The 16,014-nt window shown below is 31.3% G+C and overlaps 1 protein-coding gene across 1 annotated transcript in view; it reads left to right on the forward strand.

Moving 5' to 3' along the window:
* Window positions 1-16,014, forward strand: part of Poxn (paired box pox-neuro) — a 47,108-nt gene that overhangs the window by 15,516 nt on the left and 15,578 nt on the right. Inside the window, exons 2-3 of the mRNA XM_085191958.1 lie at window positions 2,979-3,007; window positions 11,680-11,900. Of these exons, the coding sequence (XP_085048084.1) occupies window positions 2,995-3,007; window positions 11,680-11,900 (234 nt within the window). The 5' untranslated portion in view covers window positions 2,979-2,994. The remainder of the gene's footprint in view (window positions 1-2,978; window positions 3,008-11,679; window positions 11,901-16,014) is intronic.

Here is a 16,014-nt window from a genome sequence, read left to right on the forward strand (position 1 = left end):
AATTACGGCTCGTTCACTCGTTTATAAATTAATAGTCTTTTAAAAAGCTTATGAAATTTCAAACAACAGTAAAAACCTTTTTAGTGTAAAATATGTGCAAATCACGTAAAGCTTGCATAAAAATGTATATGGTTAAATGCGAAAACATGTTTTAAAATCAACCCCAGATTAGCGGCAGTAGCGCTTGACGGTAACATTTTTTTCGTTTCACGGTGTATCTCGCGTGTTGCTATAGTCCTGCGTAAAAATGGGGAACCTAGTGTTAAGTCACTCCGTTCGATTTATAGCGGTTTCCGTTCAATTTTTCAATCAAATTCAATCAACGACATTTCATTTTTTTTAAAAACCAGAGTGGGAAATTGAAAATAATTTATTACCTCTAATGAGAATCGAACCCACATCATCGTGCTTACAGCATTTATCTATATAGGATTTATAATTTTAGGTCTTAGTTCATAGTTATTTTATACCTCACAATTTTTTTGCACTGTTCAGTTCCAACAATCAATACGCACAAGGCCGAAAATAATAATGAAAAATAAAAAAAAAACAGCTTTATGCTATATCCCGCACACAACAGTGTAGGCAGAGGGAACTTAGTGTTAAGACACTCAGTTCCCCACTTTCTGCCGAATTCTGGAGGCATTGCGTGTTGAGTGGCAGAACTGGAAATATGTAAATAAATATTTCACTTCCTCAAGTGGGGATCGAACCCACAACCGTCGCGTTACAGTCACACCCTTGTGCCGCTGCACCCCGACGGCCTCATAAAGACAAGATAAAGAAAAATAACCTTTTTTATTTTATAAGTTATTGAGTCTTTGAAATAAACATGGATTTCATAAATTAATATGAATTTAACATTGTTATATGATGGGTATAACAATGAACTACATATGAATGTGGGTTCAAATACAGAAATTAATTATTAAACCACGGAAATTTATTGGAATATATAATTTCCTATGAAAGTGGCGTGTTCGGGCTGCGCTCGTAATATGCCGTTTTGTCGTCTAATATTATGCTAATAGTACCTGTAATAATTTTTGATACGCTCGCCCTAACACCGGATCGGTCATGGACGTGGACTTTAAGCATAATCGAAATATAATTTTGAAGCAACGAAACTATAGTTTTCAGTTATTTTAGTTATTTTATTTTCAGTTATTTTAGTTATTTTATTTTCAGTTATTCACATATTACATTTTTTGTTGTTTTTATTTTTTTATAAAATTCTAATTTTATATATTTATTAAAAAAAATATATCAATTTCATTATAATGTTTTTGAAATATCGATACATAAATTAATTAATACGATACAACACTAGATCATCTTGATATGCAAAACGGAGTTGTTTATCAGATCGGTAACGAGTAAGCGTGGTCACACTTGGCGTTTGATGACGAATTATTATGAGGCGTGCCACGGCCGATTTTTTTATAATTTCGCATATATTAATACTGTACTGATGAAGTAAGATAATTTAATAAATAGTTGGGTAAGCCCCAAATAAGAAATGTTAATATTTTTTTTATAATTCTGATTAAATATCTTTATTCACTAATTTATTCTTTGTTAAAAAATCATACAAAATTTAATTTGCATCTAGAAAGCGTATTAATCGCTTAATACAACCAACAAGTGTATCAGAAATTATATAATAAAAGTGAACTTATTCATAATATTGTAAGGTATTTTACAAAACTCGTCATTAAAATGTCCGGAATAAGTTACATTGGACAGCGGTTAAAATATAATCTGTTTGGGGTGAAATAGGAAAACTAATTTCATGCTATTGCACTGGAGATTTAAATTTCTCAAATTAAGCAAATGATTTTCTTTTATTATTTATCGGCATATCGTATCTATAGTACCAAGCAATAATTATTTCTAAAATTGGACACTGACAAAAATATTATTATGTTTTATCAGGATAATAAATGTGATATATTAGATAATGTTATTTTAATTGAAAAAAAAAATACTGTAAATCTTTATATTTTGTTAATGAATTTAAATTAAAACTTTTTCATATGTACGTAATATCACAAGGCTTATTCTTGTTTCTATTCATGTCCAGTTTATCGATATTAATTCAAGACATCACTATCACACCTCTGTTTAGACTTAAAACTGATATTCGCGTGTAACACAGTTTTTTATATTCATAATTTTTTTGATTTTCACGGTGATCGACCGCCACGATAACATTGATTTTTCGCCACGGACACGCACCGCCTCGCTTACTCCTGATTTACAACCGCATCATAATTCGATAAGTATTTTTAATTTGAATAAATTATGTTTTAAGCGTGCTATCGGTGCGTAATGGCCGCTTTAATCACAACCGTGGTCGCTTTATGTTAGAATGTCACAGTCGCAAGGCTCTACGCACTCGCACGAATGCTTGTGGCGATTAAAAAAAATAAACGATAAAGATGTCACGTGATCTCATATTTCGGCGCCGCGCCGATCGCTTTTTGAGATTGCCTTTTTTACGAGTATAAAATCGTTTACTGCCTTTTTTTTTACTTTTTCGGCCCTTTTTAAAGTTCGCTACTGGATTTAAAATGTCCTTATTTATAATATTGCGTTCGCGGACAATTTATTGTCGCCCGCTTTAAGTTAAACGGCCTTCGTGATTAGATAAGTTCGTTTTTATTTAAGTTATATATTTATTTGCAATAAAATTTCTATTTTGGGGTTTATGCGTAATCGTAAAGAATACAGATTATAAATAGGCAACACCTAGTTTTGTGACTGAAAAATTTTATTTCATCACGCGAATATTTAAATAAGTGTATTCAAATGTAGCTGTAATCTATAAAGTTTAAACTGTACTATATTTTTACTTTAATCTTTTCTTATATATTTCACAAATCGCAAAATAATTAATTATTTCTTGCCTTACTCAAGAAACTTTTATAAAATAAGTTGTTGAAGATAAAAATAATTATTTATATATTTTGTTTCAGGATTTTGCGTCGCAAAATGCCGCATACAGGTAAGCAAGTTGAAAACAAACATCAATACCGACGCCCACGCACGCTGGCCAAATGCAACCTTTATAAACGTATTCAGAACTTAATTAACTTAAACGGCGACATTAAGAAGCCGAAAGCTTATCCATACAGGAATTTACCTCACGCATTGAAATCATAAGCGTTTCAAAGAACTCTTATCGAGTGGGCCCATTACTAGTAATTAAGAGAATCGAGTCGAATCTCCTATCGAGATAATATCGGATCCGTATCGGCCCACCCGGCGGAGGTTCCTAATTCATTATACATGCTTAAAGTTACATTAGCGCTTCGAGGTGGCTGTACACGCTACTTCCTTAGTAGCTCATTATGAGATAAAACTATTTGTTTATGGGTTTCCACTATCATATTTTGGTTATGGTGTTTTGGGGATTATATGTTGAGATTACATTTTATAGGATTATATTATGGTAAGAGATGAAAATATTTTTTTTGTAGCTTCACATGGTAGGCAGAGGGAACCTAGTATTAAGAAGATTCTCATTAAGAAATTCCGTTTCCCATTTTCCTCCTAATACTTGAGGCATTGCGTGTTGAATGGCGGAACGTAAGGCTTTGTTTTCATTACGAGAGCGAGGAAATGAAAATATTAAATATTTAATTCCCTTAAGTGAGAATCGAACCCACAACCGTTGCGTTTAGAGTCGCACACTTATGTGACGCGATGTTCAAAATTTAAAGATGATTTTGTAAAATTATAGATAATATTGATATCTATAAAAGGATATACCTACCTATTTAATAACTATAAAATATAAACTACAATAAATTTTTTGAACATAATAATAAAAAAACTGCTATAATTATTTATGAATATATAATTTAATCTTTAGCAATGATCTTTATTAGCTTTAAAATTTAACGTTTTTAGAATTCCAGATCCAAATAGACTTCTGTTTTAAAAACACCTTAAAACATAGGTATATATATTTATTTGTTTAAATAATAAGAAAGTAAAAGCTTTTAATATCAATAATTTACCCTTTTTGCTTCATCGTAGAGTAAAAATAGACTCATCTTTCCAATTATTTTATAATTAAAAGTCAATTTCAAAAAGTAATTTTAAAAAAATATATAAATTAATTTTAAATAAAAAAAGATAGTAAAACTACTTTAATTGTTAACGTTCAATACTGATAATAAATAAACAGGTATACATATATTAGATAACACCGAACGAATCCAGTTCGAGTTTTATGGCCACTGGTGACTGTTTGAAATCATGTCTTCGATCTATACAAATTACATCCTAGATACCACTCATACTAAACTGGTATAGAAAACTTTAATTATGACCAATAAAGTTCGAAATTTATCTTAATATCTCATAGTTAGTGCCATAAAGTGATTTTATCGCGTCAAAATATAAAATTTGGAATATTAAATTCCAAATAGAATAGTTCTATAGCAGTTACATATATATGTGTAGAACACACACGCTGCTTCCGGCTCAGCAGAAATGATTATTTAACTAATCTATATATATAAAATCGAAAGGTTACTCACTCATCACGAAATCTCAGAAACTACATGTGCTAGGAATCTCAAATTTTGCATAGGAATTACTTATAGGACGTAGGTGCTCGCTAAGACGGGAATTTGCAATATTCGACTCCTAAGGGGAATGAAATAGGGGTTGAAAGTTTGTATCGAAAAAATTTTTAAATCGCCACCGATTTTTATAAGATTTGAAATTTAAACTCTTAAAATTATTTCATTGAACACGTGTTTCATGGTTTATTAGGATTCACCCCTAAAAGTGTAAATAAGCGGGTGAAGCTGCGCGCGTCCGCTAGTAGTAATATATAGGTAAATGTCATGAAGACTTCTCAAGTCTCTATATTTAAAAAAACATGTGCAATTTATATAAAATTAAATAGGTGCATGTGCATGTGCAATTTATATAATATAAAATCAATTTATATAATATAAAATTAAAATTAACTAATTTAATCATTTCTGATTTGGTTAGGTAGATACATACATACATACATAGCTTCACGCTCTATGCCTAGCGGGGTAGTCAGAGAAAACTGGGGGGTTAGGTAGATCTGCCTGCAATATTATTTGTATTGGCATCAACACAGTGGTTCAAGGGAATGCTATGGTATGCCTTTATAACAGTATAGTTTATTGTACAAATGTTTATGATTGGAAAATCTAGGTCTAAGCCTTATTTTTAACTGTTATTAATTACACACTTTCTATAATTCAAACCCGAAAACAAATGGGAATAGAACATACGGAATACATATCCAACTGTACCCCATGGGTGTCGATAAGTTAATAATAAATATATCATGTTTCTTTACATGAGTTACTATAACTTATGTAAATAAAAATATATTTATCTCAAGTTAAGAACTATCTTAAGTTCGTAATAAGTATCTTTTTTTCTTTACACTTACAATACCAAGTGTCACTTATATCGTGAGATTTTACATCTCCGGTTGTCTATCGACGTGTTCGAGATGTTTTATGCCAAATTAACCATGGGGGTCATCAATCAGAGGATGATGTCGTTGTTGATATGAACTTTACTTTTTTTTATTAGATATATAAACTTGTTAAGTTTATGCATTTGAAAGTCGAAAAATATATCGTGTATGTACATAATAAAGAAATAAACTAATGGAATAATTTGAAATGAATATAAATTGTATTACTAGAAACTACTCTGTAAAAATTCTCTAGAATAGGAGGCATTCAGATAATAATAAATACAGTACGTATAAAATTCCTAAAATATATTGAGGACAAAATTTAGCAGGATAAGCAGAGGGAAACCAGTGTCAGGAATCAAGATATTCCTTTATCCACTTTCCGCCTAAAGAATTGATTGTGGTTACGTAACAAAATTTTCTTGGTCTTAACTAGAACGGCACATACATTTAATAATATATTTAATAATATACTTGCATATCTTGTCATATCCATATTATGAAGTACTGTACAGTGCGGCGCATCAAATGAGGCCGACATGGAGGCATCACATTTAATTTTCTAGTTGGCCGTTTACAACTGTGTTACAATTTTACATCGTAAACTTTTATGTCACCGACTGAAAAATGAAAGGTTATATAAAAAAATATATGGAAATTATACATAATTTCTTTAAATAATATATTTAGTTAAACAAAAAAAATAAAAATTGTATCTAGATCGATTGATATTTTTAGGTATCAATCATTCAATATAAGAAAACACTGTAATATTGTTTTGATCATCCTGTCAGCGTCTCATTTACTTGAAAATTTGCTCAGGGTTTCCCCGCCAGGAAAACCAGGATAATGGGAAAATTGTGGAGCATGTCTTTATTTCTGTTTTTTAAAGTTTAGCTTCACGATGCATTCCGATTCCCGCATATGGAAGGGGTAGGCAGAGGAAACGTAATTTTAAGATATCCCGTTCCCCGCCTTCTGCCTTCCTTTTGGATGCGTGTTGAGTGGCGCAACCACACGCCAAGATTCATTCCCTCATAATTTATTCCTTCGAGTGGGAATCTAACCCGTTTTTATAGTATTTTGTGATTATTACTTTGTCCATTTTTTTTCATTTATTTATTACAACCATTATAAATTAATTTATCAGAATAGTTAATATTGTAAAATTTAAAATTAAGTACTAAAAGCCAGTTCTGTGTCCGGAACATAGACGCAATGAAATGTGAAAAGGTATCGGGGAGACAAGCCAATAACGCGTGTGATCTAATTACATTATTAACTTTTTTTTATTTATAACAGAATATACCAAGACTTGGGTGGTTTTAATAAACCAACATATTTTTATTTTAATTAATGAATTAAAAATCATTTCCTATCGAGCTAAACCGAAGAAATAATATTTTTTTGATGACGGTCAATTTTTCTTCGCAAGGATCATTACCGAATCCACTGCAGCGAATTGGGTCCGCTTATAACTGTAAATGCTATGGTCATAGAGTCTCTGGATACTTTTTTTTTAATTTCTTTTTTTATGCTAAGGGGAGGCAGGGAATGGAAAACATTAGGTTCTTCTATATTTACTGCTATGTGCAAGATAAAGTTTTAAGCTCAAAAAAGAATCGAAAAAAAGCTGTCACTTTCACTTTTCACACAAATTATTTGAGTTGTCGTGTTCTATCACAATAATTTTTAAATTCATCCTTATGACAAATATTTAATATTTTTAAAAATAATTATTTTTAAAACTCGGAAACTCTACATTTATAGTAATAAAACCAAAATATTACGTTTCCTCACAATAAATATATTAGCAACTTTTTGCGAGTAGCCATTAAGATAACATCGCTACCACATTGAGTAATGAGATCTTTTAATTAAGGTTTTGAATAAGACAGGTTGAACTAATTATAGCTAATTTGTCTTTATAATCATCACACTTTACAATTCATAAAAAGCATGCATAATAATCATAGCAATTTTTAAGATATATTTTTTTGTTAGTTACACAAAAATATTAGAATAATTAATTGGAATTACTAAGATATCGCGGATATCGCGTTTGATTCCCACTAGAAAGAATAAATGATTTCCGTCACTCTACACAAAACGTGTCGAAAGTCGGGTGGATAATAGGGAATGGAATCTTAACTCTAATAAACAAAGCACTGCGTTGGGTTCCGCCACTCAACTCCTTGTTTTAACACTAAGTTTTTTAATTTATTATTAAAAGATTTCTCATTAAAAAAAAGGTTAATTATTCTTATGTTACTCCAACTTTTTTTATCAATGCAAGTAAGTATATCAACGTCTGTCGTAAAGTTATAATAGTATTTAATCGAACGCCCAATCTCGACGATATCCAGTACAGAAGCCGGCGATGCTATCGCGGTATTTTATATCGAGATGAAACTCGTGTCACTCTTAAACTACTTTCTCTGGTGTCATTTAGTTTTATATATTTTGATTAATTTTACCGCTCTCAAATATTTCTCGATTTGTGAACATATTCTCGTTTTATTATCTTAACGATGATTTTTTGACAAGCTTTTTGTTGTTCGTAATAAAATATGTTGTTTAAATTTGGGTTATATTTTTTATTTCAAAATCTACATAATAGCAAAATATAGAAAGGTATATTTATAAGATTTCATAAAATTTCGGGTAATTTAGATATTCAATTAATCTTCGTAGCTCTAGGTTTCAAAAATTTCATATCTTCATAGTCGACGCCGTGTTTTACCCAAGTTGTTGCGAAGCCCGATCCTGGTAATTTATAAAGAAAATATTACTTGTTATTTAAATAACTCTACTTTAACTAACACATGACACTAGCAAACTTTAAAAAATCGTAATAAACATTTTTCTTTATATTTTTTTTACATAGTATTAAAGGCATTTTCTAAATTTAAAATATTAATTTTAGACTAGGTTATTTTTTCGTTTTTATACATTTCCACCTTAAGTAAGAAAATATAGATAGTTATAAATTATAAATTTTGTAATTGCAACTAATGTATAAATTATTTTCAAGAATTAACATGGTCATATACAAAAATATATTTTCTATATTTTCACAATAAATCTTGATTGTATTCACTAGATAGGGTTATGTTACCATCAAGCTCCTAAAGGAAAAATTTGAACCACACCTTTAATAAATTACAATAAATGTTACTTATCACTCACTATCATAGTTATCTATAATATCAGGTCTAAAGGTACCGACTGTATAAAACCTCATTTTTTTTACAGCATTTGCGTATTCTTCACAACGACACCGATCCATATAAACTTTATAAAATTGTAGCATTACATTGCAACCGATATTACTGAAAGAAATTTGACATTGACAACTATATGACATATTATAGATTTTCGCAAAAAATATCAAAGGAATATAATAATTATGTGATAAACCTATAAAAGCTTTCTAAATATTAATTGTTATCAAAGCTATAATAAAGAATGAAACTTAAAACTTTGTAACTGATAAAATATCACAGATACACAATATTTTTTTTTAAATTTAATTTCGCGGCGGAACATAAAATTAAATGGTGATTATAAAGAGTTGAAATTAAAAGCTGTAATTAAACGTATAATCTGTATAATGAATTAATGTCCATTTAAATATACCTTTATTTAGTATGGAGGTCCTTACGAGTATATATGTGTTATATGTTCACCTAAAAATATAAATATTTTTGTTACTAAAAGTTTTCTAAGACCAGAGACTCATAGATCAAAAGAAAAAAAAGTGGTTTCACATCTTCGTATGAAAACGTTTCGTATGATTTCTGTCTCCCGACAGCACCTAGTAGCAAAACACTCCGCTCACCACTTTCTATCCAAATTCTAGACATTAATTAAAGTACATTACAGTACCAGAGAAGCTGAGCTTCAGCTTGGCCACGATGACTTGACATCACGATGGTCAATGATAGATTTCTCTACTCTTTGACTCATAATACTAACAGCAGTTTGTCCAACATAACAAGACCTCATATATTTCCGATCCAAGCAACGAAAACTGAATAAAGCGCTTCTATCGATTAAGATTTCCGAAGGGCTGTCATTTATTGGCAATTTGGCCAGTACGCGGAATCCAAAACGACCGCTCCCGTTCCCCAACACCGACACCGTAGCAATCGACGGGGTCGTAAAATCAGTCACAAGCTGTAAACCCCGCAATAACCTGTACGATATACGATCGATATTCGTTCAGAAAAAACCGTTTAAATAACATTTTACGACGCGATTGTAAAACTGGGAGCATATTAGCGATGATCACGCTTCAATCCGCTCCTTTAAGAATCTCTTCTCGTAAGCTATGTCGTAAACATTCGTCGTTGGTACGTATATACTTCTTATTATAAGTGAAGTATAAAGGCCTGGATTATGCAACTTTGTTAAATTTTTGTATGGAGTTTTTAATTATTTGTTTACTTAGTTTCTTGTGTCAAATGTTGGTGATTAATTAATTATGCTTTCTTATATTTTAAAAGTTTTCTATATTCTTCATTTTTATAAATCATATACACATTATGAGGGCAATCTTAGCTCGGTGGCACGTTTGGCTGTACACAATGCAGTGTTGGTATCGACGCTGTTATATGGCAGCTAAATATAGGATTTACAGAAGAAGAATGAAAGAAAGATGAATGCAAAAGCATGAGGACCCACTGGAGGGAATGTATGAAAAGGTTGATGATAGTGGACGAGGTGGAAGAGGTATGCAGAGACCGTAGCGTTGGGCGCTTCGTTCTCTCTGACAATCCTGCTAAGGATACTGCGTGAATGTTGTAGTAGTAGTAGATAGTAAAAATATATTTATTTTTAAGCTTTAAATAGAACTTTCGAAGCAACCATAACAAGTTTTAAATAAAGAGCAATCGTAAAGCAAAGAAGTAATTTGCAGCGTCCACATCGGGGCGGCGATACTATATGACAATAACCGTGAAATAGTGTCGGTGAAAGAAATAGCAATAAACATAAATTGCTATGAACAAATTACAACTCTAATTTTATGACATTAAAGTTGTAAATCGCGCTCGGTTTTATTGTTTTACAACGGTCTTAACGGTAGCGGTAAAAGCATTTAATCCCACACTCGACACTGAAATCAAAGAAGTAATAGTAAATTGATTTTTGTTCTGGATAAACATAAACGTTCATAGGCGGCCGACTGATGAAGCTTTATAGGGTTTTAATTATTTAGACCTATTTATATGTTCGTTTAAGATAAAACGTAAAGGCATTTTTTTTGCTTTTCTATTAAAACTTTTCAATCGATAAAGAAATTCTTTTATAATTGATTGTTTTCTTAATATATATAATAATTAACATGAAGCTAAAGTAGAGAGAGTTGGCATTTGTTAGCCCTTTATTTTACAAATGATACCTATAGCTATCTATACCTTTATTTAACATTTAGTGAGATTGTTTTTTATTATATTTGTGTTTTCTCAGTTTGGCTGAACAAGCCGTAACAATAGTTTTTCATAGTTACCGCTATTCCTACATACTAGCATCTAAAAGCTCTTAATGACTTGAATAATACAGAAAAAATAAATAATAAAGGCAAACTTGATATATAAAAAATAGAAAATAGATGGCACAATTGGAACTAAATTAAAGTCACCGCTATCTCTCCATCTTTGTTCAACGTTTTCCATAATTAGCCATCAGGTAGGCAGGTAGCATTTGGATTTGGCAATCAAATAAGTATTAGTCCAAAATGGGACAGGTGTACTGCGAAATAACTCAATGTTCTTTTGTTTCGATTGACAGAATTATTTCATCCACCCAATGAAAGTAATTTATGATAATGATCTTATATGAAGTAGTTTGTAACATGTTAATCTAAAATATTGTATTGTTATGAGTTTTTGTTTGTACAGTTTTAAATCGTAAATTAAAATATTGATTAAGCGACATATTAAAATAATATGGGAATATCCGTTAAATTGTTTTCAGAATAATATTTTTTTTTTGTAAAGGGTTTTTCACTATCGTCTAATCTGTACCTCTAATCTGTTCTATGAAATAAAAAAAAAACCTATTTGACTTTGACTTTGACATTTAATTCTGCGTCTAATATAAATACTTACTATGACTATAATTAAATTATAGCACAATGGGTTAAAATATGTTTTTTTCCTCCCATCTTCAAAAGGAATCTCTTTTTTCAGGTCAAGCAGGCGTGAATCAGCTAGGAGGCGTGTTTGTGAATGGCCGGCCCCTTCCCGACGTCGTACGGAAACGGATCGTCGAACTTGCCATATTGGGGGTACGACCGTGTGACATCAGCAGGCAGTTACTCGTCTCGCATGGATGTGTATCCAAGATACTTACGAGATTCTATGAAACTGGGTCGATAAGACCGGGCTCCATTGGCGGTAGCAAAACTAAGGTAAGTGCTAATTAAATGTTGTATAATTTGATTAAGCAATTGATTGATATAAAAAGCGATTTCCAATATGTATATATGTAACATGACTATTTTAGACTAGTTGAATTTAGTTCGGAATTAGACTTTAGTATATTTTGTTTAATAAGAAGTAACGATCGAATTAAAATTGAAGTAAAAAACGTGTTGAAAGTATCTTTCTAGATAATAAAACTTTTGAAACGATTATAATTAAACGAAAACAATTAATCGCAGAATTAAAAGCAATACTCGTTCATCGAGATTTTATGGCATTCAAACCAATAAGATATTCTTCGCGGCCTTCGAGGCACAGGGGCACAACCGTGACTTGCGTGTGTAACGTGACGGTTGTGGATTCGATTGCCATTCAAGAGAATGAATTATTATTTATTAATATTTTCATTTCTTCGCTCTGGGAACAGAGGCTGGTAGCAAGGCAAAAATGCAGCGTTGAGTTCCGATACTCAACACGCGTTTCGCGTGAAAAATACGTCGGCGAGTGGGGAACGGAAAGCCTTAACGAGAGGTTCCCTCTGCCTGCTATATGCAGGATAGAGCATAAAAAAAAATACTTTTGTATTTAACTAATACAATTGAAAACTTCAAAGAGCAATAAAAAGAATATGAAAATTTCTTATTGACTTATATATAAATCTTCAAAAAAAACTGTAAAAACGACGATAAAAACCAAATAAACATTGCAACCGGGGCGTTGTAGCGGCGCATCCAGTCACGGCGGCAATCAGGTGTAATTATAAACTATAAAATGACCTGCCTTTCGGCTTCTTATGGTGGTCTTTCGACACGCCCGAGAGGCAGCGGCGGCTCTGAGGGTTCCGTACTAATTGTACTGACGTCGAGTGTTGTGACGTGACCGATTTAGACTGTTGTAAAAGTTCGTTATGTTGTTTTAATGAAACGTTCATTTTTAAATTGCTTCTAAACATTATGTTGAGTATTATGTATTAGAAAGGCTGTTATAGTATGAAATTATACAGAATAATTCTGTTACTTTTTTCACATGTAGCAGGGTAGGCAGAGGGAACCTAGTGTTGAGATACTCCGCTACCCACTTCCGCAGAATTCTGGAGGCATTGCGTGTTGAGTGACAGAACTCAACGCCGCGCTTTACGTCGACACCAGAGCGAAGAAATGAAAATATGAAATATTAAATTTCCTCGAGAGAAACACTTGTGCCCCTGCGCACTGACAAGATGTATAATAGAGCTAGATATTTCGTAACTTCTCACGTACGTTCCCCAATATACCGAGCATGTATAAAAATCGCTTACCGATCGTCTTCGACCTCACTAAATTCGGTACGCTAATAAAATCTCCATTTTGTTGTACCACAAACGAACGCCGACGTCAGAAATTGATTGTAACAAAATACTTCGAATCACCGAATACTTTTATTGATGCTGTTATGGGGAGCCTTAATTGACTACTAATCAACTTGCTATTGCATGGATATGAGGTTGAGATCATATATATTGACGGATGTTGCCATATAAAGACGAGATTGACTTATATTTTCGTTATTTTTTTGGTTATGGCAACACTAAACAATTTTGCATAAATGACAATCAATTGTCGTTTTGTATTTAGTACTTTACTTAATTATTTATCTGTGATTGATAATAGAGACTCGTCATTTTTACGTAACGATATTCGGTTAAACACTTAAATTAAGCAAAGTAATAAAACTATTTCCAAATTTAAATTACGTTTTTCAATAATTCTTAGAAAAACCTAAAAATAAGAAAAATATGTATGCTTCAATGCTTATATTGGTTAGAATTTTTTAAATTGAAACCATTAAGTAACCTATGCTTTTAACAGAGGTTAAAAAAAAGAATATAGAATAATTGATTGCCAGAATATTTTATTGAAAGGAATCTCCTAAAAAGTCGTGAGCGATTTTACGTATAATTATTCAATCTAAATATTCAAACCTTCGATTCAATTTTCAAAGTTAGTAAAGACACCTTGGATTAGGTACAGTGGTTATAAAATATGATTTTTATACCAAATATAATATTTATTATAGAGTTATCCATCCAAAGCATAATATATGTACCTATCCATTTAGAGCAAGCACCTATAGTTCCTCTGGTGTTGCACGGGGTCGTGGGCGGCGGTGATCACTTACCATCAAGTGACCCGAACGCTCATTTACCTTGTCCTTTTTCCAAAAAAAAAATAAGTAGACGCATGAATAAGTATCCAAAGGACTTTAAAATCCTAAACCTAAACCTGAATTTTGGCAGTAATTCTGATTGTAGAGCATTGAAGAACACATAGAGATGAGATATAGAGAGCTAGGTCTGTCATGTCTATGTATCTACTAAAGTTATATATGTATACATTAGATTGTTTTTAGCTTCACGATGTATCCCATACATAGTAGGATAGGTAGAGGGAACATGGGAACCTAGTATTAAGAGTAAAGTAAGTTCTTCACTTTTAACCGAATTCTGGAGACTTTGCGTGTGGGTTGACGAATCTTTGCTTCTTTACTAGAAAATATTAAATATTTCATTCCTCCGAGTGACAATCGAACCCACAAACGTCGCGTTTACAGACATACGTTTGTGTCCCTGCACCACTACGGCCTCATTTGATATACATGTATGATTTATTTGATAATAATTCGATGTCTGACTTTATCAAACTTTATCTTTGTCTTTTCCTATATAATTGAAGTATAGACAATATACCGTAAGTAAATTTACGATTAGACTAATTGATTTACAACACTATGATTTAAGTCTATGATTTATATTAACAAGTTAACATCTCGCTAAAACGTAGCAATTATCCGGTAGAAGTATATCGCTTAAGAGCCGAGACTAATCGCAACGGTGGGAAAACACGCCATAGACATATTAATATACGCCACAAGTACTCACCGTTGTACACTTTTATACGAAAATCCCATAAAAATTCACAATTATATGCCAACTTTGTTATAGTTTCGGTAAATAATTCGTTAGGTATTTTTAAAAGCAGCATTTGGAGGATTCTGAGGAGCACCTTGTATGGATTACCACTTCTTTTTTTAATTTTTAGAATCAATTAATATTATCACGGTTTACCATAGATATGTACTTACCTATACACGTTTAATTTTTTTTTTTTTAATATTAAAATTATAATTTATTATAAAGAAAAATTATTAAACATGTAATAAATGTATAATTGAAATGATTAAAAATATAGTTATATTTATACCTACTCATATTCAAATAATAAAAATGAAAGCGTTTTTTTTTAAATTTCTTTAAGTAGTTTACCAAATTTTTTATATTTTCTTTAAATTGTCTAAAATAAATTTTCTTTTGTATAAAAACGTTTATTATACGTATAACTACAGATATTACAAGAATATGAGCGGCGTAACGATTACAACGATACGACATGGTTTTTCTCCCCGCGGTAATTACAGAAGCGTTTATATTCTACATCGGTTGGGCTTCCATTTGTTATAATTTATAATTGAGCTTGATTTGATTTTTAGTTTCTATCTGCACGAAGCAGTTATCTCACGATATTAATTTTTATAACCTTACGTTTAATTTTTCCACTTTGTTGTTATTTTGATTGCCGATGCTATGTTATATTCGATTACTAAATTATTCGATTCGTTATAGTTCAGAATCGATTAAACGCTTTCTTGTCTATCTGTGGATTGCCTGTACGTATACAGGTAAATGATAAAATATGTGCGTAAATTAGGGATTAAGCTTTTTAAGGCGAAACTTAGTTTGTATGACAGCATCTTAAGCAACATTGTGCTTTATATTATAGGCTTTTGCCATTTTATGTAGAAAGTAAACTTTTAGCTGCAGAGAAAGCTATTAAGAAACCCATCTACTGGTACTTCCACGCATCATTGTAGTTTCATTGCTTTGAAGAATATTTGTTCCTGTTTTTGTAAATAGCAGTTATTATCACGTAACATACAATATGTATGTTCCCTGTCATATAATTGTATTCAATATTAATTATTAAGATAGTTTTTAAAAATTTCAAAATAGGGAGAAACGATCCCGGATTTTAGTCAAAATTAAAAATTCCTTAATACATTTAAGTC

This window comes from Heliconius melpomene, chromosome 10 (genome assembly GCF_056956725.1).
Source record: "Heliconius melpomene rosina isolate 202511_hmr_F chromosome 10, ASM5695672v1, whole genome shotgun sequence".
In the NCBI taxonomy this organism is placed as follows: domain Eukaryota; kingdom Metazoa; phylum Arthropoda; class Insecta; order Lepidoptera; family Nymphalidae; genus Heliconius; species Heliconius melpomene.